Source organism: Leguminivora glycinivorella, chromosome 8 (genome assembly GCF_023078275.1).
Source record: "Leguminivora glycinivorella isolate SPB_JAAS2020 chromosome 8, LegGlyc_1.1, whole genome shotgun sequence".
Taxonomy (NCBI): Eukaryota; Metazoa; Arthropoda; class Insecta; order Lepidoptera; family Tortricidae; genus Leguminivora; species Leguminivora glycinivorella.
Genome location: NC_062978.1, coordinates 2,051,252 through 2,075,923, shown reverse-complemented (window position 1 = coordinate 2,075,923; position 24,672 = coordinate 2,051,252). Strand labels below are relative to the sequence as shown.

Below are 24,672 nucleotides of genomic sequence, written 5' to 3'. Positions count from 1 at the left end.
CTTCTATGTTTTGACCCAAACTAATATACTAACAAGGCAAGTTTTTTAAAAGCTTGTAAAAACATTGACTAACCTATTTGTTGCATCGCAAATGGTCTAAAGAAAAGGAAACTATGATAAATGGTGGGCAAAAAATTAGTTCGGACAGGCAACTGTAGCCCTGTGGAGAAGACAAACACTGAACAGACAAGCACAAATAGTATTACTGGCAATGTAACCCATTTCTCACAAACAATAAAGATTATGATTACTTTGAATTTAGAACTTACACATTGATAGAATTCCCTGTATCTCCCTCTAGTCATGGCCGGGTTGTCTCTCCTGTAGACTTTGGCTATATGGTACCGCTTTAGCGTGTTTATCTTGCTCATGGCCAGATACCGGGCCAGTGGAACGGTGAGGTCGTACCGCAGGGACAGGATCTCACCCCCTTGATCTTTTAAGTCGTAGATTAACTTAGAGTCTTCGCCATATTTGCCTGTTAGTACTTCCTGTGAACAAAATTGGACTTTTTAGTGAAACAAATAAAAATAAGGATTGTGTCACAAGGAAGATAAATAACATATATGAGTCATGGATGTTTTCTATGTATGTAAGTATTTATATATTATATATATCGTTGTCTGAGTACCCACAACACAAGCCTTCTTGAGCTTACCGTGGGCCTCAGTCAATCTGTGTAAAAAGGTCCTATAATATTTATTTATTTATATTTACGGCAAGGGCATACATTTCATCCTGAACAAAGCATTCTTTAATTTAATCCTGAGTGTAGCAAGGGATTCTAAAATAGAATATGACAATCCATACCATATTTATAAATAACACATTTAGCAATGTCACATTTTCGATTTCTTTCAACCCCTTTTTGCCAAGAGTGGCACTGAAACTTGAGTAGTTTCATGTGCTCTGCTTACCCCTTCATGGGATAACAGGCGTGATAGTATATATGTATGTATGTATTTATAAATACTATATTATAAAAAAAATTATAAATGAGAATGTGTGTCTGTTTGTCTGTCTTTCACGGTAAAATGGACCGACAAATTGACGTGATTTATTTAAGTGAAGATAGTTTAAGGGATGGAGAGTGACATAGGCTACTGTTTGTCTCTTCCTAACCCCCACTTCCCTGAAATAGGGGGTGCAAGTTGGTATGGAGCACTCCACAATTTTCTCGAATTCAACACAAGCAAAGGCTAGTATTAAGATAAAACTCCCAATCAGCAGCATAGACAAACCTTCAATTCAAAAACAGGCGTGTCAATGCACTCAGCTCCATGCCTCTTGAAAACCGTTATAATCTTCTGCAGAACCTCGTTCCTTATTGTCATTTGCTGCGGGGTGTAATCCCGAGTTCCCTTCGGTGTTTTGAGGGTGAACTTCTGTGGGGCCACATCTTCTGGGGCTAGCTGAGATTTAAGGGCTAGGAGCTTTGCTACTTCTTCTTTTATCTGAAAAATTTGTATTAGTCAATATTTACAGAATCCCAATCTTAATAATGATATGATTAAAAGTTTGACTATTTATCAATAGTAATAGTTTGCAGAGATTGGTGGTATAGGTCCAAAACTTGAGTATGTGTAAGTAGGTTCATAGACATTACAAATAACACATTCACAGCCAGTGCTATCAAAATCTTATTAATCTTACTGAAAAGAACTACATGAATATATTTTCATAAAATATGTTTATACAATATAGAATCTATTGGTATCTAAAAAATTTAAGAAACACAGGCCATAAAAGACATTTAGAGCAGTTAAAATTATGGGAGTAAATTCAATTCATGCATAATGTTCTCATTATTATGGCAATCTAGTATTTCAGCTTTCATTTAAATCACAACTATATTGAAGTATTCCTATCAACATAAAGCAAAAGAAGTGAGATTTACACATTTGAGCACTCCTTAAACAACATTCATTACTTTAATAAATGCTATGAAAAAGCAACTAGAAAAGGCATTTAAACATATAGAATTAACGATTAGCTTTCTAATACCTTGCAACAAGCTGATGTTGTAATAGTCTTAGTCAAAACTCTATTTATATTGTGCAACCTCATAACGGTTTTATGGATTTTCACAAGACTTATTGCTCGGAAAGACATGCTTGACTGATTATATCCAACGTTAAAACTCCAATACAATCCCTTGTCACCACAGCTTTACAATTATACCGGAAAGCAGAAAAAAACACTTTGAAAATAATTGTAATACCAAAGTCTTGTATAGGTATTTAAAAGGCTTTTAGGTAATGGATATAAATAAAATCCATAGTGGTGACTAAGGAACCATATGTGGAGGTTCAAAATATGATTTAAAAAATAAATAACCATGTTAACAGAACACCAGGGCCTATCTACTGTGCCAAATCATATATACAGTGAATAAATACTTTATCATTGTAACTCACGGACCTGTGCTTCAATAGAACATGTACCACCTTTAGGTTTTGAGTTCATAACATCAGGAGGCTGAACAATCGGGAATTGTGATACTTCAGCTTTGCTGAAACTCCGCATATGGTTCCACCACCTCCGGATATACACATATTTACGAAAATCTATGTTCTCTAAGTCTTTAGCAAGAATCACATCGCAATTGCTAGGCGTATAGCCGCCAATATAACTATATTGTGAAAAATGGTTGTCGAATTCAATCAAATCATACTGGTTTCGTTGACTGCCTTTGTTGGAGACGCAGGCCTATAGAATAAATAAAACTGTAATTTAAAACATTCCAAGTATGATCCAATACAATAAAGTATGTGAATGATGTAATACAACACCACATTTTATTATATTACGTCAACAAGTTTACCTTTTCGCTCGATTCCTTTGCAGCCTTCAATTTTCTTACGAGTTCACCTTGTTCTTTAATTTGCTGTAGTAGTAATTCTTGTGAATCGGCCATAATTAAAATCAGAACACAGGGATAACACTTTCATTCAAAAAATAACGTCAAGGCTGCGACAACGACTGGAGTATAAAATAATTGCAGTTAGCTTAGCCTTTCGCTTTTGTACCTTTCATTTTTTACGTGTACTGTAATAACACGTACTTCATGAGAAAGAGGTTATAATTTTAAGCTATTCGAGCCAACACCAAAGAAGTTGAATTTACGGTCAAGATTCATTTCTCTCAAGCGATTATCCATGTAGGCGAAACAGAGTAGGTTGGTAGTGTTGAGCTGAACCGATTCCTATATAAAAACCGGTAATAACACGTGACACTAACCACAGAATTACAGTTAAACCAGAATGAGTAGTTAGGTCAAAAAGTGTGTCCACATGAGAGGTCATTGTTTGGGCTGGTGTCCCTCTCGCACTTACTGACAATGTCAACATTATTCAGTGACGTCATCACTGTCATTCATTGGGGATACCAGTCAAATTTCAAAGTTACTACCAAATCTACTAATACCCATTTGAACATATTTTTTAATTATACAAATCTTTGATTTATTGGCATCCAAATAATTACATTATAATTATTTTCCAATTCTTTGAAATATATCGAAACCCTAGTTTGAATATAACACTAAAATAATATAAGAAGTTATAGGCTTCCCACAGACAGTCTTAAAAATTCATAATCTTAAAAAAAACTTGTATGCAATCTGACAGTTCAAATCTGTCAGTGTCTTGTCAGTGTCAGTTTGAACTGTCAGATTGCATACAAGTTTTTTTTAAGATTATGAATTTTTAAGACTGTCTGTGGGAAGCCATAAAGTCAGGTAATATACAAATAAAAATACTACTACTATGGTAACCTCATTAACACTGGCCACACGTGCGAGAGGGACACCAGCCCAAACAATGCCCTCTCATGTGGACCGTTTTCGCTAGTCTGATACGATCACCTTTCTGTCTCAGTGATAAGGTTCAATTTAGTATGGCAATAAATGTGATTCCACAATCTAGTTTAATAATTCTAAATCTATGACACTAACACACACGTGGCCATCATGTGATTTTGTCCTGCGATCAAGATCAAGTGATTTGCACACAAAAACAAGTGGAATGTAGTTTCGGTGTGAAAATAACATTGATTTCTGTTTTGTTTTACATTTTTACCTTAGGCTTCCCCCAGACAGTCTTAAAAATTCATAATCTTAAAAAAAACTTGTATGCAATCTGACAGTTCAAACTGACACTGACAAGACACTGACAGATTTGAACTGTCAGATTGCATACAAGTTTTTTTTAAGATTATGAATTTTTAAGACTGTCTGTGGGAAGCCTTAATGTATAAAGATTGAAATCTACGTTATCGATATATTTACCTAAAAAAAAAACCTTACGCAATTTTATACACAACACTAGTTTTCTATTTAGCTGTCACTGTCAAAGCTGTCAATGTCAGATGAATTCCTCAGATCTTGTTCTTGTTTATCCTTGCATTTTACGATTATTTCATTTATTTCTTTATCCTGGTGTTATTCAATGAAAATTAGCTGTATATTTCTAATCACACTAATTAATTTCACATAATAACCTTCACCCTAATCATACATCCGTTACAGTGAAATAAGTATTTACGTATCGAAACTGAATGCACTATGGATAGGTTCGAATATATGGAAGCCCGCTTGTTTGAAGGTGAAAATTACATTAAAAGGGATAGGAACGTGAAAATTTATGATGGAGAAGATAAGGTTTGTATGTCTACTGTGAGCACATATCTTTAAATTGTATAAATTCGGTCAGGAAATGTAAGAGACATCTTTCTTCCAGGCAAGCTTATTCTTTAACTACTTCTTATAGACTTATAACACTTTAAATTCTCGCGTATTGTACACATTTCTATAGTCTCTTACGGGTCGAACATGACAAAGTAACATTATTTTACCTTTTTTCCGACGTTTCAGCCAGGTTGATTTTATACAACTATTTATTTATTTTAGACTCAATTTGTGGATGGAGAAGTTGTCCTAACGACTCATAGAATACTCTGGGGCAAGCCGGGTGATATACCTAAGGGGCTGACATGCCTTTCTCTTCACTTGTACTATGTGTTCTGTGTGGAAGAAGAAAGCAGTGGTGTGTTTGGGCTTGGTGGACTCAAAAGGATAATATTACACCTTGGACCTGCTTTACCTGGTAAGGAAATAGTAATATAAGTTGAACCATTAAAAATGCTGTCCCTATATTTGATATTGGGTTGTGAACTTTTTAGTATGACGTGGTTCCAAATGTAAAAACTCCTGACGAGGAATCAGTGAGTCAAATTGAGTGTATAAAGTTAATTACTTGATCATAAGCCAAGTCAGAGTAAACATTTTAATAATAATAATAAACACCCTCTATATATGGTTTAAGATATTTATTTCTCGTAAGATTTTACAAAATCACTTACTGAGAAAAATATATAATATATATAACTAGCTTTTGCTTTAAAAAACTGTGGAATGCTCAATACAAACTTCTACCCCCCACTTTAGGGAAGTAGGGAGTTAAAAAGAGACAAAAAGTAGCCTATGTCACTCTCCATCCCTTCAACTATCTCCACTTAAAAAATCACGTCAATTTGTTGCTCAGTTTTGCCGTGAAGGTTGGACAAACAAACAGACACACACTTTCCCATTTATAATATTATAAGTAATAAGTATGGATATTAATTCTCTTAAACACTTATATAGCATTTACACATTGCTGTTCTCATGAGTTGATATGAAATTAATGACACTTTATAGTAATATAATTGTTTACATTTGCTTACAGGTAAAAGACCCGGACCAGCCGTAGTCAGCCCCTACCACTTTGTAAAACTATCATTCAAAGACGGCATAGACTCTGCTTTCTACAAAGCACTAAACGAAGCCGTCAGTGCCAAAGCATGGGAACAACAAACCCCAGTCTCCCCTCGCTCAGCCACAAGCCCCAATGCCAGCCCCAAGCCCTCAGGCTCAGTAGCCCCAATAAATTCAAAAATCAGATCGGGAATCATCGGGATTGAAAGAAGTATAGAGGAACAGCATAGGGCGACAGATGAAAGTATCACAGTGGCGTTTAAGGACTTGACTAAACTTATGGAGAAAGCTAAAGATATGGTTGCTGTGTCTAAAAATATTTCTACTAAGATTAGGGTGAGTTTTTATTTTACCATTAATCTAATGACATATATCTTAGTGCATGTTTTTATTTCACGAATCTAATGGCACAATTTCATTAGTCGATAACCTCGTTCGGTATACAGCATACGGGGAGTCCCCGCAGTCGAGATAACAACCAATGAAAGTGGTGCAATTTAATTAGTCGTTAACTCGTTCGGTATGCATCATACGGGGAGTCCCCGTAGGCGAGATAACAACCAAAGAAAGTGGTGCAATTTAAGGGTGCGGTGTGCTGATGACGGGAGGACTTACGGAACTGACTTATTTCGTCTATTGTCCTTTGAGTCGTCGGCAACCCGAACCCTCCTTGGAACTTGTACACTCCTTTTTACTCTGTATTTAACACAGCAAAAGGGAATGTACAAGTTTCTAATGGGGTGGCAACGCGCATGTGACACTCTTTGAGTTGCAGGTGTCCATAGGTTACGGTGACCGCTTTCCATCAGTCGGGCCGTACGCTTGTTTGCCACCGACGTAGTATATAAATTTAATTATTCGTTAACTCGTTCCGTATGATGCATACGGAGAATCCCCGTAGGCGAGATAACAACCAAAGAAAGTGCTGCAATTTTATTGGTCGTTAGATTATGCAGCATATGGGGACTCCCCGCAGGCGAGATAACAACCATGCATGTGCATGCATGTGGCATGCGTTCCAGAAATCTCTCGCACCCGAATGCGCACCCTATCAACTAATGAAAACGTTTCCCGTGGGCCCTTTGGCACGCTTTCCAGAAATCTCTATAATCTAAATCTCTCGCACCCCGCATGCGAGCCCTATCGACTAATGAAATTGCGCCATAACAGTGTTACAGGTGATAGATTTTTGGTGGGACCAGTGTCTTATTTTCCTTGTTTTCTTTTCCCAGGAGGACCTTTCCATTTGATTTATAGAACTGCCCATCTTTTAGCTTTGTATGTTATGTACATTACTATATTACAGGAAAAACAAGGTGATATATCAGAAGACGACACAGTGAGATTCAAGGCCTACCTTATGAGTCTAGGCATAGACGACCCGGTCACGAGAGACGCCTTCCGTTCCGACTCCGATTATTATGTGGGGCTGGCTCAACAGATCTCTGATATGATGGTGGCGGTTTTAATGGTAAATAGTACATACTTTTAGGCCAAATTACCACCTGTCCAAGCAAGGGCGGACTTAAAAAAAAATTATAGGACATTCTTATACAGATTGACTGAGTCCCACGGTAAGCTCAAGATGGCTTGTGTTGCAGGTTCTCAGACAACGATATATATAAAATACAAATACTTATATACATTAGAAAACATCCATGAGTACATAATATTTATTTATTTTATTTACAAACATACTATTTTGACGAAGTCGTTTCAGTGAAAATACTTCTTGTACTGAAACTGACTGAAATAAAATTTAGCGAACGCTTTAACGGTGACGGACGGTTTGAAGCAACTGACGCTAATTTTACCTCATTTCAGTTGCTTCTAATCCTAAAATTCCTAAACAATGAATTATTCCAACTAGGATAGCATATTGTGTTTTTGCAGGAATGTGGAGGAATTATGTCTCTGTCCGATGTATGGTGTCGCGTGAACAGAGCGAGAGGGCTAGAACTCATATCTCCTGAAGATTTACTAAACGCTTGCAAGTAAGTACCAGTGGCCCGTTTCTCGAAAGGTACAAGCCTTGTATTACAAGTGTGTTTCCATGACAACCCATACGATTTGACAGTTCGCGCACTTGTAATACAAGGCTTGTACGGCCCGCCTGATGGAAAGCGGTCACCGTAACCTATTTCGAGAAACGTGCGCGTTGGACCCCAGGGGCCCATTTCTCAAAACTGAAAGTTACAAGTTACAAGCGGAAGTCTCTTTTCAACTTGTCATATTAGACATTGACAACCGCTTGTAAATTGTAACTTGTAGCTTCGAGAAATGGGCCATTTCTCGAAAGGTACAAGCCTTGTACTACAAGTGTGTTTCCATGACAACCCATACGATATGACAGTTCGCGCACTTGTAATACAAGGCTTGTACCTTTCGAGAAACGGGCCCCTGGTCAAAAACTCGAAAGACTCAAATACATAGGTACCCATTATTCATTTATTTTCTACGTCTAGAAATTTTATTACAAAAAGCGGAAAAATGTGAAAGCTGTGGAAAAATCTATGATACACATGAACTTGAATCTATTCTATTATTTTAGTTAGGACACTTGTTTTTTTAGTGAAATTAATTGTATTTGACCTAAAAAAACCTTCCCTTAAAGTTAACAAAGATTAACAACTAACCTAACCACAAAATTAAAATTTTGAAAAAAAAACCGACATAGTGGACCGATTTTCATGAAACATGGCTAAGAACACTCCCGACTAACTCATCTTTCAAACAAAAAAAAACTAAAATCTAAATCGGTTCATCTGTTTGGGAGCTACGATGCCACAGACAGACACGTCAAACTTATAACACCCCGTCGTTTTTGCGTCGGGGGCTAAAAATATGTTGTATAAATTGACATCTGCATTCCAGGCTACTCCAAACAGTCGGGGCTCCGATGTCACTCCGCAAGTTTCCGAGCGGCGCATGCGTGCTGCAACTGAACAGCCACAGAGACGAGGAGGTAGCGAAGACCACGAGTAATATGGTAAATTATTGTTATTAGAAGCCTATACTGTGTCACTGCCACACCTCGAACACTGGCGATCAAATATATGAAAGAGGCGCGTTCCTAACATACAGTCTAAGCTCGTGTAGGTGAACGCGTACTATGCTTGTATGAGTGAGATATGACAGGTCGACTGTTCGCGTTTTTGACAGGCGGTAACTGTGAGGTAACCGAGAACAATCCATATTAATATTATAAATGGGAAAGTGTGTGTCTGTTTGTTTGTCCGTCTTTCACGGCAAAACGGAGCGACGAATTGTCATTATTTTTTTAAGTGGAGATACTTGAAGGGATGGAGAGTGACATAGACTACTTTTTGTCTCTTTCTAATGCGAGCGAAGCCGCGGGCAAAAGCTAGTATATTAATAAAATGTATATTCTTTTTAGTCGACTCAGAGATTTGGGTTCACTATTGTGCTAAAGGCGATGGACTAGCAACCTTCTACTGCAATGTCCCAAGTTCGGTTTCTTTCAACAAATTCACTTGAGCAGATTCATGTGTTCTGTCTACCCCTTTTGGGAATACAGGTGTAATTGTTTGTATGTAATTGCATTTCGGAAATGATTTTCCTAACATTTCACTATCAATAACAATTTTCGTTTTCTTGCAACCCCTTAATTTGCCTAGAGTGGCACTGAAACTTGATTAGTTTCATGTGATCTGCTCTGCCTACCTTTTTATGGGATACAGGCGTGATTATAAATCTCGACCGGGGGGGCAATTGTAACTAATAATTTTATTTATTTTTTCATTATTACACTATGATGTTAAGTTCTACATTTATCCACTAAACACACCTACCAATATATAGCCGGTGGACACTCTATTTAATAATGCAAACATTGTAAAACCATCGACCAGAATGGCGCAGGTTGGTATTTAATAAAGTGCGGGATTTCGAGGATCAACGTAAAGTTGACCTCGATACTAGACGCGACCAGCTCAAGGCCCGCCCACCCGCTGCCATATCCTACAATTACACTCACGGCGTACTTACGTGTCCTCAATGTGGACGGAGTTTCGCCGCAAAGATAGGCTACATTAGCCATCTTCGGGCGCATGAGCGTCGGAACATTATTTAGGGGTCGAAGTGGTCGCCATGGCGAAATCGGTCGGACTCCATCATTGTAAAACATGGAAAAAATGGACCAGTTACATTTGTCCCCCAGTCGAGATTTGCCCTGCTGTACCTTATGTATGTTTAGGCACTATTAATCACATGGACGCATTAAGTAATACCAAATTATCTCTCCACAGCTTGAAGAAAACGGTAACCTTACGCCAGAGAAACTCTCACAGATAGCAAACGTTTCCGTTCTGTTAGCGAGAGAACGGCTTTTCACCACTGAGCGGCTTGGGCTCGCCTGCAGAGACGAATCCATCGAGGGTCTAGCGTTCTACCCTAATCTATTCCTGAGGGAAACTTCCTAGCAATATATTTATATTAAAGTATAGATAAAATTATAAGATCATACCATCCCATACATTAAAATGCGACCTAAGAACACACATACACTACACCACAGTTACCACACATAGATGGCGCCACAAAAGATGCCTTGTTGCCATCGATTATTTGTAGATTGACGTTAAGTGTCACTTAACGCCATCTAACAGTATAATCGAAAGCTACAAGATATTTTTTTTTGTGGCGCCATCTATGTGTGGTGTAGTGTATGCGCGTTCTTAGGCGGTTGCATTACTTGCATTTTAATGTATGGGTTAGTATGATCTTCTTATATTTAATTTATGACTAAATGAAAAATGGAGAAATTCACACCTCCGGACTCGAACCTGAGACCTACGGCTTTGGCGGCTAGCCACGGAGGCCTGCTGGATGCGTGCTAATTTTTCCATGCGTTCCCTCAATGCACAGATACATATAGAGAGTCAACCAAATCTTGGCATGAAATTCAAATTGTCTATGGGAATTAAACCTTCGCCCCTATATTTTGTGTTATGGCCATAGATATATAAATAACCTAGATTGATTTGATTGTCCAAAGTGAAAAAACGTCTCCTCAGTACATTTTGTATAGGAAAGACGTAAGACGCGCCCTCAGGCGACGCGGCGCGCGCCGAGCGACGTCCCTTGCGCGTCCTTCCTATACAAAATGTACTGAGGAGACGTTTTTAGGGTTCCGTAGTCAACTAGGAACCCTTATAGTTTCGCCATGTCTGTCTGTCCGTCCGTCCGTCCGTCCGTCCGTCCGTCCGTCCGTCCGTCCGTCCGTCCGTCCGTCCGCGGATAATCTCAGTAACCGTAAGCACTAGAAAGCTGAAATTTGGTACCAATATGTATATCAATCACGCCAACAAAGTGCAAAAATAAAAAATGGGAAAAAATGTTTTATTAGGGTACCCCCCCTACATGCAAAGTGGGGGCTGATATTTTTTTTCATTCCAACCCCAACGTGTGATATATTGTTGGATAGGTATTTAAAAATGAATAAGGGTTTACTAAGATAATTTTTTGATAATATTAATAGTTTAGGAAATAATCGCTCTTAAAGGAAAAAAAAGTGCGTCCCCCCCCTCTAACTTTTGAACCATATGTTTAAAAAATATGAAAAAAATCACTAAAGTAGAACTTTGTAAAGACTTTCTAGGAAAATTGTTTTGAACTTGATAGGTTCAGTAGTTTTTGAGAAAAATACGAAAAACTACGGAACCCTACACTGAGCGTGGCCCGACACGCTCTTGGCCGGTTTTTTTAAATTACATTCAGGCGGCGTGGCGCTGGCGTCCGTTCCGCGTCGGCGGACATGCGTTTCTTGAGTGTGGACGGTCCCTACTACTGTTGCTATCATAAAAAAAATCATTTGTACACAGTTTTGCCAAACTGTACTTAGAAAATTTAACCCATGCTGCCGCGATCCGGATGAATTTAATTTACCGCCATCTATTGATCAAGTTTGTAACTAAATTGTTTATGATTCTGTGATTAGTATTAAGAATTAATGAAATTATTATTTACAAATTAACAATTATTTTTATGAAGAATAAAATAATAGAACAGTATAAGCGTTATATATTTATTAAGCCGCCTTAACATTCCACATAAGCTATTTGCCTGAAAATATGGACTATGAGCGAATTCCGATGATATCCAAACTCCTTATAAATTATAATCATCACTCATGCTGTGTAAACCACCTCATATAAAATAGTATCTCAATCTTACACACTAGTGCCACATCTAGTACTAAACATGGTGTTTTTACGGCCCAGCCACGGCAGCGGTGAGCGGCAGCCATACGTCGCGAATGAAAAGTCCCATCGCTGTGTCTCGCTCCAATGTATGGCCGCCGCTCACCGCTGTCGCGCTTAGACCAATGTCGTGGCTGAGCCGTTAGGCTCTAGTCCCTCCAAAATCGAGAAAACGATGAGCTAAGGCAAGCATGCTCCACCGTAGACCGCATCATCACTTACCATCAGGTGTGATCGTGGTCAAACGTCCTACTCATACTGAAAAAAAAAAGCTAAGAACAAAATATACTCGCTCCCGTGTAAATAGAAGAGAAGCGATGATAGCGTGGGCGAGTTAGAGAGCGCACACACGGGCAACTTTTGGCAGCGACTTTTTTGTCGCTCACATCATCGGTCTATGGGCTAGTATGAAAGTGCGCTCACGAAGCGACGCAACTTTTCATACAAATACGTAAGTCGCGAAGCAACTTTGTCGCCCGTGGGCGCGCACCCTTATAGTTCGTCGCCGAGCGACTCTTGTTCGATTCTATCGCTGATAGCTCATCGCTTACTCGTTTTGGTGGGGCAAGTGCCTTATACGCCTTAGTTATTCAGATTATAATAATGATATACTCCTATTATTCCTACCAATACGTCATTTTTCAAAAAGTTTTACTGCAAGAATATAATTTTAATTAGGGTTATATATTAAGAAAATGTTATATATGATATTTGCATACTTTAAGTATTTCAGTGGCTACAAAATGCAAAAATATAAATTTATGATTATTAAGCTAATCAGACACACGCGTCCAGCAATCACAGATACATCAAGCTAATGAATATGTCATAATTAATTAATTATGGCCAAATTTTTCTACTTTGCTGCTTATTCTTAACATTATTTAATTTAAGATGGCCGCTTCTTTATACAAACATAGTCCTCTTTTCCTCTAAAGATATAGAAGCATGCAAATATTTTTCATCACACTGGCATAGTAAGTACAGTTGCACGCAGGCGGAGCGGGAGTTATGAAATTTCCAGTACCATAATTAACTTTTTTTTATCGTTTTCACATTATTTTGTTGCAAGTGTGAAAGTGCGTGTAATTCGGGGCGTAAGAATATTACAAAATCGAGTCTTTAAGCCGCTCGATTTAAATGTAGCTTCTTCGTTTCGATATTTTGAATGTATTATAAAAACTGTGCGCCAAAAATAGATATAGGTAGGTAAAATACACAAAATTCCTTTGATATATTATAGGTAAATAATGTTATATCCATAATCCATAGAGAAATATTACGACTATGTTTGAATGAAAATGTTTCGCAGACCTCTTTCATCTTAACTACGCACGACAGAAATCAGTAAACCACATAATTTAAATTCATTGTTAAAATGCAAATAAAACGGGTGAGGATCAAAGGTGTAGGACAAACAAAAAATAGGCCTACAACTACTTTATTTAGGAATGTTGTTCTTAAATCAATACTCGATTGCACTCTTAAAGTCCTTTGGTATTTGGTGATGCTTGCCGCATAGTTCCCAAGCCTTGAAGTCATCGCTGGAGCGAAGGTTTTCCACAAAGCATTCTACTCCCCGAACGAATGGTAGCATCATTTCTTCATTGATTATTTCTGAAAGGCGGTGCATGAAGGCTATGTTCTTTGCGATGGTGTCTTTGATACTGGCAGATAACGGGCGGACGGTGCACTGTAGGATGTCAAGCTGGAAATCAGAAATGTAAGTGAATCACACTTGATTGGTTTTTATATGTGTTACGGTATGTTTAACTTTTTGTGAAAAAACGATGGAAAAAGTTAAGTTTATTGTGTTATTAGGGTTCCGTAGTCAACTAGGAACCCTTATAGTTTCGCCATGTCTGTCTGTCCGTCCGTCCGTCCGTCCGTTCGCGGATAATCTCAGTAACCGTTAGCACTAGAAAGCTGAAATTTGGTACCAATATGTATATCAATCACGCCAACAAAGTGCAAAAATAAAAAATGGAAAAAAATGTTTTATTAGGGTACCCCCCCTACATGTAAAGTGGGGGCTGATATTTTTTTTCATTCCAACCCCAACGTGTGATATATTGTTGGATAGGTATTTAAAAATGAATAAGGGTTTACTAAGATCGTTTTTTGATAATATTAATATTTTCGGAAATAATCGCTCCTAAAGGAAAAAAAAGTGCGTCCCCCCTCTCTAACTTTTGAACCATATGTTTAAAAAATATGAAAAAAATCACAAAACTAGAACATTATAAAGACTCTATAGGAAAATTGTTTTGAACTTGCTAGGTTCAGTAGTTTTTGAGAAAAATACGGAAAACTACGGAACCCTACACTGAGCGTGGCCCGACACGCTCTTGGCCGGTTTTTTTATAGCGTTTGTTGCGACCCGTGAGTGACTTTAAAAATAGTATGGTATGGTACTATTCTTTTGGTAGTTCTTTTTCTTAAAATCTTCAGGAAAAAATGAGAACTACAGTTTTTGCAATTTTCTTAACCTTTTAACCACTAAGAACTTTTCATTGCCATGCCTAAGATACAAGTATTAAGTTACAAGTATTAAGTTACAAGTATTAAGTTACAAGTATTAAGTTACAAGTATTAAGTTACTTAGTTTAGGTATTGGCGTAAAATAATATTATGTAAAATAAATAAATCTTGTATGCAATAATTGTAAGTAGATCACTTACAATTATTGCATACAAGATTTATTTATTATTTGTTTGCTTTCCTAAAGAGTATTGTGATTGTGAGTATTGTTTTAATTTGAGACATTTTCTATGAAATAAATTTTATCTTATCTTATCTACAGTACCGGTCAAAAATTTAAGTTCACTCCTTGTTTTCAGTACAATTGACTGCTTTAGAGAGATAGTTTTTTGTAGTTCAGACGTCAAAATAAATTTGTTTCGTAAACAATTTATATTTTCTTAACATCTGTTTCCCTCAAATCTTATAGGCTAAATAATTATTTGGCCTATATTATCTGGCTAAAACTGTGTTTCGTGTAAAGATGTGTCTCAATTAGTGGCAAAGGCAAGGCCATAAATATAACTAGCATTTTGCCGTCATGTTTATTAGATTTTAGTGAAAAAAAGGTACGTGAATTGTGTCTAACTAGTAAAACAAATCTCCACAAAACAATAAATATAAGTTGAAAACATATTTCGACTACCAAACCGAAAATAATTATCGTACAAAAGTACTCATTTGTACCGAAATCAAAGGGTGAACTCAAACTTTTGACCGGTACTGTATATATTGTCATAGACAATTCATCAATTTCATCATCAAACTTACTTTCTCCTCAATAGCGTTTAGTTGCAGGCCGAGATATGTGTTGAGGCATTCTGACAAAGACTTCACTGTCTCCGGCAGGCGGCCTTGTTTATTCCTCTGGATAATGAGATCACCAACCTAGAAGATGACAAATTACTGGTAAGATACACTAAAATTAAGACTGAGGCCAATAATTTAAAGCTTATAAACATAGAAGTTTAAAAAATAGCTACAACTGGTGAATGAACATCTTTTGTTGTAACTAACCTAAATAAATTGTATAAACAATTTTAATTTTGAAGTTATTTGTTTTTTTTTTCTAATTTTATCTGCCAGCGGCTATGTTTAGTCATAATCAGATTTTAGTTCAGATGAATATGAGTAGGATAAGTTGATGCCAGTATATCTAATAAGTAAGGTAAGTAACATAATTATGAATTTATAATCTTAGGTAACTGTATTTTTGCGAATGCTCACCTGAGTATCAAACACCGAAGACAACTTCACATTATGCTTATGATATAAGCAGTCCGACAGTTTCCTGCAATCATGCACTATTTTCTTAGGATATTCACTCTCCAGTAGCTTCTGCAGACCAGCCTCGAAGGCACGGTACTGCATCACCTGAATATCAAATATGTAAATCTGCTGCGGAGTAGCCATTACGAGAAATGGCATTTTGCACTTGCGACCCATTGCTGCACCATCAGAGCTCACACTCACGTAGCTGTACTGATTTAAATCTTCCAAAGCTTCTTGGAAACTGTTGTCCACTTGATTAATAAAAATGTATTTCTTTGCAATATTAATGATCAGTTCACATTCCTTCTCTGAGATCTTTAAGTGCTTTTGAATGTCAGCTTTCTGTAGTTTCACTATATTAGTCACTTCAGAATTATAGTAATGTGTTATACCTTCACATTCATTCCCTTGAGGCAGCTCTTTAACATTATAAAGAGAAATTTTAGACTTATCACTGGTAATACTGTAGAAATGGCCTTCATATACTTCACTGTTCTTAGTAGTAACTTGCAGTAACTCTCCTTTCATGTATAGACTGTCCATTTTGAGTCTGTGATATGTAAGAAGAGTGATTAAGATAAGTATTTAATCCTTCTTGACTGGTTTCGCAGGCGGCGCGGTGTCCGCTGTACCATAAGCTTTGTAGATGTAGAGACCCAGAGTCACATGCAATACAAGGACGGCGACCACGGCGGAGTAAACGCTGCTCGTAGTTATATCCAATCGCAAAATGCCATCGAAAAGTACTATCTTTGCGGCGAAGAATGAAACCACCGGCACGATTATAATCACCAAACAGTATTTTACTACTGTTTGAAAGACTTGAAAGTCGGGTAATTCCTGAAATGTAACAGGTTATGTGGGTATAAAACAAATAACTAGAAACATCAATGAATTTCATAACTACTTTATACTTACATTGGCGCGACCTTCAATCATGTTAAGAAACCGAAAATAAATAAAAGAACGAAAAATTAACAAGCACCTTCGACAATCTTTGCCTCATCAATGCCAAAGCGATTTCACCGATAAAATCGTAAAAAAGAATGACTATGATGTTGACAGCGCACAATTTGACATTGAAAAATCAATGAATATTGTGTTCGAGCCATTGATTTTCCCGTTGAAGTAAACGTCGAGCGATTCATAATAAATTGTCTATAGATGGTCGTACAGGACCGCGATCTTCCTCCGCATGTTGCGCGTTCGATCGTGTGACGTAGATATAACTAAAGTGCCCTCCACACTCGCGCGCGTAGGCGCTTAGCTTTAACCCCTCAAACGCCTTGTTTCAGATCTGTCCCAAACAAGTTAAACTGTAACTAACAAACTGAAGGTTTATTAATTCAGTATCAAATTTTTGACAACGGCTTTCCAGGGCGCGAATCAAAGAATATAAAGCCTGACCAGAAATATAATATATGACTATTGTCAGGAGGGCGCTGTTATTCTAATGTATTTGTTGACAGTTCAGTTTAGTATAAAGAAAATAGTTCTAATGAAATTCCGCAACATGGCGCGTAGTCAGACATTTCTGGCCAGGCTTTACTAAAATTCACACATTCTTTTATTCACGCCAAGGTCACAGTCACAGACTACTAAGAAGATACGACGTATGTCACATCACAGTCTAGTGCCCGGGCGCTTTTTCAATACCCAACAATGTGGTAGGTAACTTATTATAACTATTGTTCACAAAGAGGACAATAAAATTATTGTAATAGCTTTTTCATTATGTCGATATAATGTTAACTGGCTTTCGTTACTTCACGCTTTGTACACACGAGTGGAAATATTTTTATAAAATTATGTTACCAAATCCGTTATACACATACAAAATTGTCAACAAGTCAATTTGTCTTTTCATTATAAAAAAATAATATACCTATATAACTTAAAATAAAATAATTTAAGAAATTTAATATTCTTAAATGAAAAATAAACCTGCGAAGTGCATCCTGTCCCGTACCGAGTTATTCTGTTAGTTTTATCTTACCTTACCTTAGTTGTTAATTTAAAAGTGTGGTCCTTCGAACCGGATCTTAGTTATTAAACTTAATAATTATTACTATCAGAGTTAGAATCTTATCGGTATCCGAAATTGCATTAAAAACCTTGGTAGGTATCTTTACCTTAGTAGTTAATATAGAAGGTGTGGTCCTTCGAGCCGGATTTAAGTTGTAAGTGTTACAAGTATCAGGTGATGAATCCTATCGGTATCCGAAATTGAGACAAAAATCTTACCGGTCTATGTAACTATTTGTTGTAAAAACATGAAAATTATAATCAAGTACCTATAAATGAATAGCAGCAAGTAAAGACGGGAGTAACAACAAAGTAATGACCTCCAAATTATTAAAATTATCACTTACACGGCTACACCGCTTTATATTTGATATCCGGTGAGAATAATGGTGCATCCGTTTATTTAACACTTTCGTTCACCCAACCGAACATGTAACACGTTAACTCCAGTTTATCACCCCATTTGTAAAATGAAAAAAAGTCATTATTATTGGAGTTTAATATTTTTTGTAAGTACAATAACAGTAAGAGTTTTAAATTATTGACGGTTAGTTTCATTAGACTTATATTGACCGGGATATAAACCGTGACTTTGACATCCACCCGCCGTCTTCAGTTTCCCGTGATCATGTAAATCATGTTGCATGCAACTGCCTCGAAATATCGGGACTTTAATAAAAATAAAAAAGGTAATGACGGTTTTTATCCCTGTCAATATAAGTACAATAACAATATACTTAATCTTATTATAATTCTTAGGTAGACTTTAAAAGATGCGAATTAAACTTTGGTTCGCTTTTGGTGTCTTCGGTTTTATAATATAAGTATGTACTATTATGTACACACCAAATTCAGTTATTTAAATTGGCCTTGGTAACATTTAATTATAAATACATTAACAGTGGGGCAGTAAAGGCAGAGGGCTTGACTTATTACAATTAAGCTAATATACAGGGTGTCCCACGGCGATGCCACATGGAGGGAAAGTACCTTAGATATCGTAGATAGCATATTTTGCTGAAAGAAGACTTCATTTTATTTTCAAAACTTAGTAAAAGTGCATTCAAATTTCTTTAATTTTTACTATTAGGACTTATACAGGGTGTATTTTGATAGCGGGTCAGTAAGGCCGGTATGAGATCCCGTAGTTCTACATGAAAATAGTCTAAGGGGACCATCCATCAATTTCAAATTGATGAAAAATGGCATTTACAGATTTTGGAAAAAACATACAGGGTGCGAGAAAAAGGGCATTTTTGACAAACTTTTTTTTTGGTGCATTGTCGTGAGTTGAACCCTAAGCAATTATTGATACTGCATAGGAATGGAATCGATTGGCATCATAAAAATACCATATGGAAAAAAAATTCATACAAATTGTATGGGAAAAGTTTTTCGTGATTTGTGACTTTTCTAGCCGGAAATTTTTTTTTGGTCCCATACAAGCTTTTTTTTGATCCTGGATAGGAATGGGATCGATTGGCGTCAAAAAAAAAGTTTGTCAAAAATGCCCTTTTTCTCGCACCCTGTATGTTTTTTCCAAAATCTGTAAATGCCATTTTTCATCAATTTGAAATTGATGGATGGTCCCCTTAGACTATTTTCATGTAGGACTACGGGATCTCATATTACCGGCCTTACTGACCCGCTATCAAAATACACCCTGTATAAGTCCTCATAGTAAAAATTAAAGAAATTTGAATGCACTTTTACTAAGTTTTGAAAATAAAATGAAGTCTTCTTTCAGCAAAATATGCTATCTATGATATTTAAGGTACTTCCCTCCATGTGGCATCGCCGTGGAACACCCTGTATAGGTAAAAGTATATAGCTAAATTACGGCTGAGCTTTTTAGCTTGTTGAATAACTAATCTTAATTGGGTTCCATATGGTTCTTTGGTGAAACGATAATTACTAAAGTAACCTGGATTTATCCGACAGATCGAGATAAGTGCCACTTTCGTTGATATAAACGAAATCAAGAACAATATTTTAAAATGGAAACAACAGAACGCACTTAATTTTAGTGAGGTCAGAAAACAGTTCTTTCTCAATTTAACCTATTTATTTTAAATATTCTTTTAATATGCAGTAAATTATCAAAAATTCTCATCTGCAGATTGGGGCATCATCTAGTGGTATCTTCGACTTTACAGATGTTAAAAATAAAATTCTGCAATGGAAGAATCAAAAATTGGCTGCTTTATGTCCGACGAATGGGTAAATACTAACATAAATATGTCATAATTTCATCGGAGATTGTTGTTTAATCGGCAGGTCTGTCAAAATCACTGCCAAATTACCTTGACCTGAATATATAATTAGGTCCTGTTTTTCTTGTTTATCAATGCGGAGAAATATACTTACAATAGATTCAGTTGCTAAGTATGTAAGTACCTACAATTCAATGAATAATGTGTATAATTCCAACTCCTCTTTGTTCATACATAATTCATATGTACTTATTGTAATGAGTTTACTTTACTTTCAGGGCACAGCTACAAAATTTACTGAATTTAGTTTGCAGTACAGCTCAACCTACCAATATTACATTGAGAGATGGATGTATAACATGTTTTTCTAGAGTTACTTCCATGCCCGAGGTCAGTATTTTTTGTTGAAGCCATCGTACTTATACCGTAGTTTATTAAATGATCATTTCTTTTTTTTTTCGCCACTTTTATGAAATGCGATATTTTTGAAAAAAAAAAAATGGTATTTCTACTCAGAATCGGTAGCTTTTTCAATCCCAGTAGTTAAAAAAATTGTCCCATACGATTTTTTCTTATTTTGTTATCATTTTCCGTACATGTTGTGTGGGATAACAAAAGAGGAAAGCAACAAAAATGTATGGAAATTCTGGGACACTTTTTGTCTCCCAGTGAGATTGAAAGTACTCGTGATTCTGAGTACAATTTTATTGACCTAAAATTCCCTAAAAAAATCAAAATAAAAAAGATGGCAAAAAAAAAGAAATGCTGAAATAGACTATTGAAGCTATAATTCTAACTTAACTTGAGTTTAATGAATCATTCACAAAAAATATGTCAAAGGTCGAATATTTTTAAATCTACATTTAGTATGAATAATTCTGGGTCGCGTCAGTTTGAATTTTGGTGGATTATTTTTGGATCTTTTGAAAATGTCCGTGATTTTAGGGCCCCCAAGAATTAACTGCATTAAGCGCCTGTGCCACCCAATATTTCGTGAATACGTCGTACGCTGCCTGCGCGACTGCACTTGCTGTAAGTAAATATTCAATAAACAATAATTTAATACAATCCAGCCCCTTAATAAATAATTAAAATATTTTCAGGCATTAGCAACTTCAGCCTTAAACGTACAGCCTTCTGGGTGCTTCATGGGTTATTGTGATTTTGTACGTTGTTTAAGGAGAACCAACTCAATTAATTTGGTAAGTACCTACCAACTTTTAAAACTTAGCACTTGTACAGTCATACATAAATTAAATTCAAGTTTAAGACTCTTATAAAAATAAATTGGCGCCCCTATCAAAATTACATACCCACCTACCAGTAATCGTTTTGCCTATTAAATTGGGAGCGACCATTCTTGACTTTTAAAAAAACCGACTAAAATACCAATTGACTGGTTCTTCTTTCAGATAACTCAATGTACTCGAGAAGCAAGAACAGGTATTAATCTAACACTTGATGCCGACAACGTGAGATTTTATACCAACGTGACTTCTTGTATCTTGGCTAAGTCACGTTGCAGTACTTATAATCCAATCACTGGTGACCCACAGACCCCAGGATACACATCCTCTGGTGCCAGAATCAGTAACGCTTTACAGTTTTCCGCAGCGGGTGAATTGAGGATACTAGCGTTTTCTGCTTCCACACCAGTGTCCAGTTCCTTCTGTTCATCACCATCGAATCTCACGCAAACTAGCTGGCTCACAAATGTATGCTAGGACTCGTCTTAACGTAAAATAAATAAAGACCATTGAAGTGTTTTTTCTGCCTTTCCAAAATGTTCAGTTTGCCCGATCAATTTTAGTAACCGATATTCTCGCCACTCGACTAACGACTCCTTAACATAGTCTAAACTAGGCTTTAGCTTGGCACAACCCAAGCACAACCTGTAAATTTTAAAAATACAAATTTCGTAATCTGTTACATCGCTAATTATGACTATCTGTGACATCGATTCGTCAGATGTCAAACAAATGACAAATTTGACAACTAAACTCAACTGTCATTTCTTACCCAACAAGAGTCTCGGACAAGTTTTAAACTTTGTTTTGGTTTCTTTTAATTAAGCCCACCATTAATGGAAATAATTTCCAGGAAGTGTTAAAGGTTCATTCGATTCTGATCAATCAAAATCTTTGAAATACGGTAAGTGTTTTATTTTTTCTACGCCGGGTTTCATGGTCATACCTTTACGTTAACAACAACATAACCTTTACATTAAATTTCGTTCGGTCTTCTAATTCATAATCGCTTATACAATGGGGTTAATGTTATCTGATAGATAAGACATTGTGCTGTTTAAATATTGATAGCAAGCGGCATGATGATATTGTAGCAACGATTTTCAGTATTGTATGTGGTCTACTGAGTCATAAATAGATGTTGTTATCCTGTTAGTCTGTGAAGAAATACATATGTATTCAATAAATGAACCGGATTTTTGAAAGCTATCATTAATGCAAGGTTGTAGCTACAAAATGTGTGGTATTATGAAACTGAATTTTTAGAAATTCTTGTGTCAAAAACAAACTGTTTAGGTTGATGTATAGTCATAAACTTCAGAAAAGTTTAAAACAATAGTATATTATTGTTTATTTTTAACATTTCAACATAAGGTAGGAGGCATATATTTTCTACACACCACTGTATTATTGCTTGCTGTCTCAAAGCTGTTTTAAAATAGTACATTGAATGGGAATGTTTTAAATCAACACAAGTAACAAATTTCCTTTTCGCACGTGTATCGTACGACGGTTTTCAGTACAGATGGCCCTCTGAAGTTTTGACCTGACAAGAAATAAACCACCTCTCTCACTAGTGCGAAAAAAGCACCAACTGTACTGAAATAGTACATTACGATACAAGTGCGTAAAAAAGGCAGTTCGAAACGAGTGGCGATAAATTAAAACACGACCGAAGGGAGTGTTTTAAATCGACACGAGTTACGAATTTCCTTTTCGCACGTGTATCGTACGACGTTTTTCAGTACAGTGAGCCTCCGAAGTTTCGACCTGCCATATAATGAACCACTTCTCGCACTAGTGCGTAAAAAAAAACACCATCTGTACTGAAAAAGTTATTTTTCTTTATTATAAACTGGCCAGTGATTGACCTTAGGTCGCCAAGACAAGGCCGAAGTTGTAGCTCACTGGTTCAGTAACAGCCTATTCACTCTTGACATGAATACACCCAGATTGTATTCGGCCGGGAATACAGATGAGGGGAGCATGTTCCATTCCTTAGCAGTTCACATTAGGAAAGAAGTAAGGCGACAATGTAAGAAGGTAGGTCGACAATGTAAGGGTGAAACTGCTCCCCGCACTGGTTGTCCGGTGATGGTGATGTGAAATGGTGATGGGAATGGAATTTAAACTATAATGTGAGCTTTCTGAAAACAAACAGAATGTCCATATTATACAGACATTATGTTAATAATTCTAAGGACCTTTTAAATTTGTCAAAACACCTCCTTTTGAATTTATTTTCAACCAATTTTTGCTCTTTGGGTCCCAAATAACAATTTAAATTATCAGCTCTTAGAATGTCTATAAAGTATTATATGATAATGATGAAAACATAGTAGATGGCCCTGATTTTAATCACAGTTGTCATATATACCATAGATCAAGCAAACATATCTATTTAGTGTGTCAAATGAACTCCGTAAAATCCACTGCATTGTCCGTCTTTAATCACAGCTTGCAGCTTTCGGGCGTCAATTTTTGTAAGTTGAAGTTAACAAAAACATTAAATATGCCTCGTTATGTGATATTTAATTGCAACAACACAAAAATTATGAACACTCGGCCTGAGACATATTTTAAATCACGGTAAGTAACAACTTCAGTACAAAATCTGACATGCTCGGCCGCCATACAAATAGATGAATTTGTTTCTTCTATCTAAATCTAGTTCTGTGATTTTAATTGCCAGTAAGAAATAAAAACAAATTATCTTATATCCTATGTACAAAAACGGGAGTTATGTAACACTACTAATTACTTCATTGTTTGATTATTACAAGAGACTGAGATAACAAATACCTATGAGATGTGAACACAACTAAGTGGTCCTAACCTACTGTATCTACGACTACAAATAGTTTGGTCACATTAATGATCTAATGATTTATTATGAAAGCGTACCTACTTCAATATAAAAAAAATCTGATTAAAAACTATTTAGGTCATTTTTTTCAAAGTTGTCCACCCCACTTTTTATGTAACATGGGTATTTTTTACGCGATTCATTCATAGAATCGTGAGGTCATTCGTTCCTGATAGGAGATAAAAAATATCCCAAGATTTTTCAGACCTTCCATTCTGTTAACGCCATACAAAATGTATGAAAAAATGGTAACGGAATGGGAAAAAAAACCTTGGGACACTTTTTTTCTCCTATTAGGATTGAAAGAGCTCGCGATTCTGAGTGGAAATCAAATTAAAAATTTCCAAATCAAAAAAAAAAAGTGGGGTGGACAACTTTGAAAAAAAAAATGGCCTATTTTACAAAACAAGTAAGACTTTATCTATTAGGGTGAAGTCACATTTATCAGCATCAAAACGCATTTATGTATGAGAAATTGCTCATTAGTATGAAGACACTTATGTATTGGATAGCTGAAACTATTCATACTAACAAGGGATTTCTGATACACAAT

The 24,672-nt window shown here is 36.3% G+C and overlaps 5 protein-coding genes across 8 annotated transcripts in view; 2 read left to right on the top strand and 3 right to left on the bottom strand.

Annotated features, from left to right (window-relative positions):
• The window catches only part of LOC125229039 (histidine--tRNA ligase, cytoplasmic), a 30,456-nt gene extending 27,374 nt beyond the window's left edge, over positions 1 to 3,082 (bottom strand). Inside the window, exons 1-4 of one of the 4 annotated variants that reach the window (XM_048133804.1) lie at positions 2,825 to 3,082; positions 2,422 to 2,709; positions 1,242 to 1,454; positions 270 to 491 (exon numbers count right to left, since the gene is read on the bottom strand). In XM_048133804.1, coding sequence (XP_047989761.1) covers positions 270 to 491; positions 1,242 to 1,454; positions 2,422 to 2,709; positions 2,825 to 2,917 — 816 coding nt within the window. In that variant the 5' untranslated portion in view covers positions 2,918 to 3,082. Of the gene's footprint in view, positions 1 to 269; positions 492 to 1,241; positions 1,455 to 2,004; positions 2,173 to 2,421; positions 2,710 to 2,824 lie in introns of all 4 variants that reach the window. The other 3 variants (XM_048133806.1, XM_048133807.1, XM_048133808.1) reach the window with 3 other exon arrangements.
• A 1,291-nt stretch (positions 3,083 to 4,373) lies between these two features.
• On the top strand, positions 4,374 to 10,323 carry LOC125228867 (vacuolar protein-sorting-associated protein 36). The gene is made up of 7 exons (XM_048133561.1): positions 4,374 to 4,660; positions 4,910 to 5,105; positions 5,727 to 6,091; positions 7,062 to 7,226; positions 7,649 to 7,749; positions 8,630 to 8,744; positions 10,024 to 10,323. Exons 1-7 carry the CDS (start codon positions 4,565 to 4,567, stop codon positions 10,195 to 10,197), a joined length of 1,212 nt encoding a protein of 403 aa, XP_047989518.1. The 5' UTR covers positions 4,374 to 4,564; the 3' UTR covers positions 10,198 to 10,323.
• Positions 10,324 to 13,401: 3,078 nt separating this feature from the next.
• Positions 13,402 to 16,311, bottom strand: LOC125228457 (piRNA biogenesis protein EXD1-like). The gene is made up of 3 exons (XM_048133016.1): positions 15,724 to 16,311; positions 15,268 to 15,384; positions 13,402 to 13,684 (listed from the first exon to the last, which is right to left on the bottom strand). The coding sequence occupies exons 1-3, from the start codon at positions 16,309 to 16,311 to the stop codon at positions 13,442 to 13,444; spliced, it is 948 nt and encodes a 315-aa protein (XP_047988973.1). The 3' UTR covers positions 13,402 to 13,441.
• A 42-nt stretch (positions 16,312 to 16,353) lies between these two features.
• Positions 16,354 to 16,850, bottom strand: LOC125228458 (vacuolar ATPase assembly integral membrane protein VMA21 homolog). Its single transcript, XM_048133017.1, has 2 exons — positions 16,687 to 16,850; positions 16,354 to 16,608 (listed from the first exon to the last, which is right to left on the bottom strand). Exons 1-2 carry the CDS (start codon positions 16,705 to 16,707, stop codon positions 16,354 to 16,356), a joined length of 276 nt encoding a protein of 91 aa, XP_047988974.1. The 5' UTR covers positions 16,708 to 16,850.
• A 1,075-nt stretch (positions 16,851 to 17,925) lies between these two features.
• LOC125228459 (glutamine-dependent NAD(+) synthetase) overlaps positions 17,926 to 24,672 on the top strand; it is a 57,297-nt gene continuing 50,550 nt past the window's right edge. Inside the window, exons 1-7 of the mRNA XM_048133018.1 lie at positions 17,926 to 18,617; positions 19,735 to 19,824; positions 19,913 to 20,013; positions 20,285 to 20,396; positions 20,952 to 21,038; positions 21,110 to 21,208; positions 21,419 to 22,159. The gene's annotated coding sequence lies outside the window, so the exon portion shown is untranslated. The remainder of the gene's footprint in view (positions 18,618 to 19,734; positions 19,825 to 19,912; positions 20,014 to 20,284; positions 20,397 to 20,951; positions 21,039 to 21,109; positions 21,209 to 21,418; positions 22,160 to 24,672) is intronic.

Excerpts from the sequence above, each read along its gene's own strand:
- LOC125228458 (XM_048133017.1), bottom strand. The coding sequence starts at position 16,707 with ATGATTGAAGGTCGCGCCAAT. Across the intron at positions 16,609-16,686 it reads TGATTGAAGGTCGCGCCAAT|GAATTACCCGACTTTCAAGT; the intron begins GTAAGTATAAAG and ends GTTACATTTCAG.
- LOC125228457 (XM_048133016.1), bottom strand. The coding sequence starts at position 16,311 with ATGGACAGTCTATACATGAAAGGAGAGTTACTGCAAGTTACTACTAAG. Across the intron at positions 15,385-15,723 it reads CTTCGGTGTTTGATACTCAG|GTTGGTGATCTCATTATCCA; the intron begins GTGAGCATTCGC and ends GTCATCTTCTAG. Across the intron at positions 13,685-15,267 it reads TAAACGCTATTGAGGAGAAA|CTTGACATCCTACAGTGCAC; the intron begins GTAAGTTTGATG and ends TCTGATTTCCAG.
- LOC125228867 (XM_048133561.1), top strand. The coding sequence starts at position 4,565 with ATGGATAGGTTCGAATATATGGAAGCCCGCTTGTTTGAAGGTGAAAAT. Across the intron at positions 5,106-5,726 it reads CCTTGGACCTGCTTTACCTG|GTAAAAGACCCGGACCAGCC; the intron begins GTAAGGAAATAG and ends ATTTGCTTACAG. Across the intron at positions 6,092-7,061 it reads ATATTTCTACTAAGATTAGG|GAAAAACAAGGTGATATATC; the intron begins GTGAGTTTTTAT and ends ACTATATTACAG.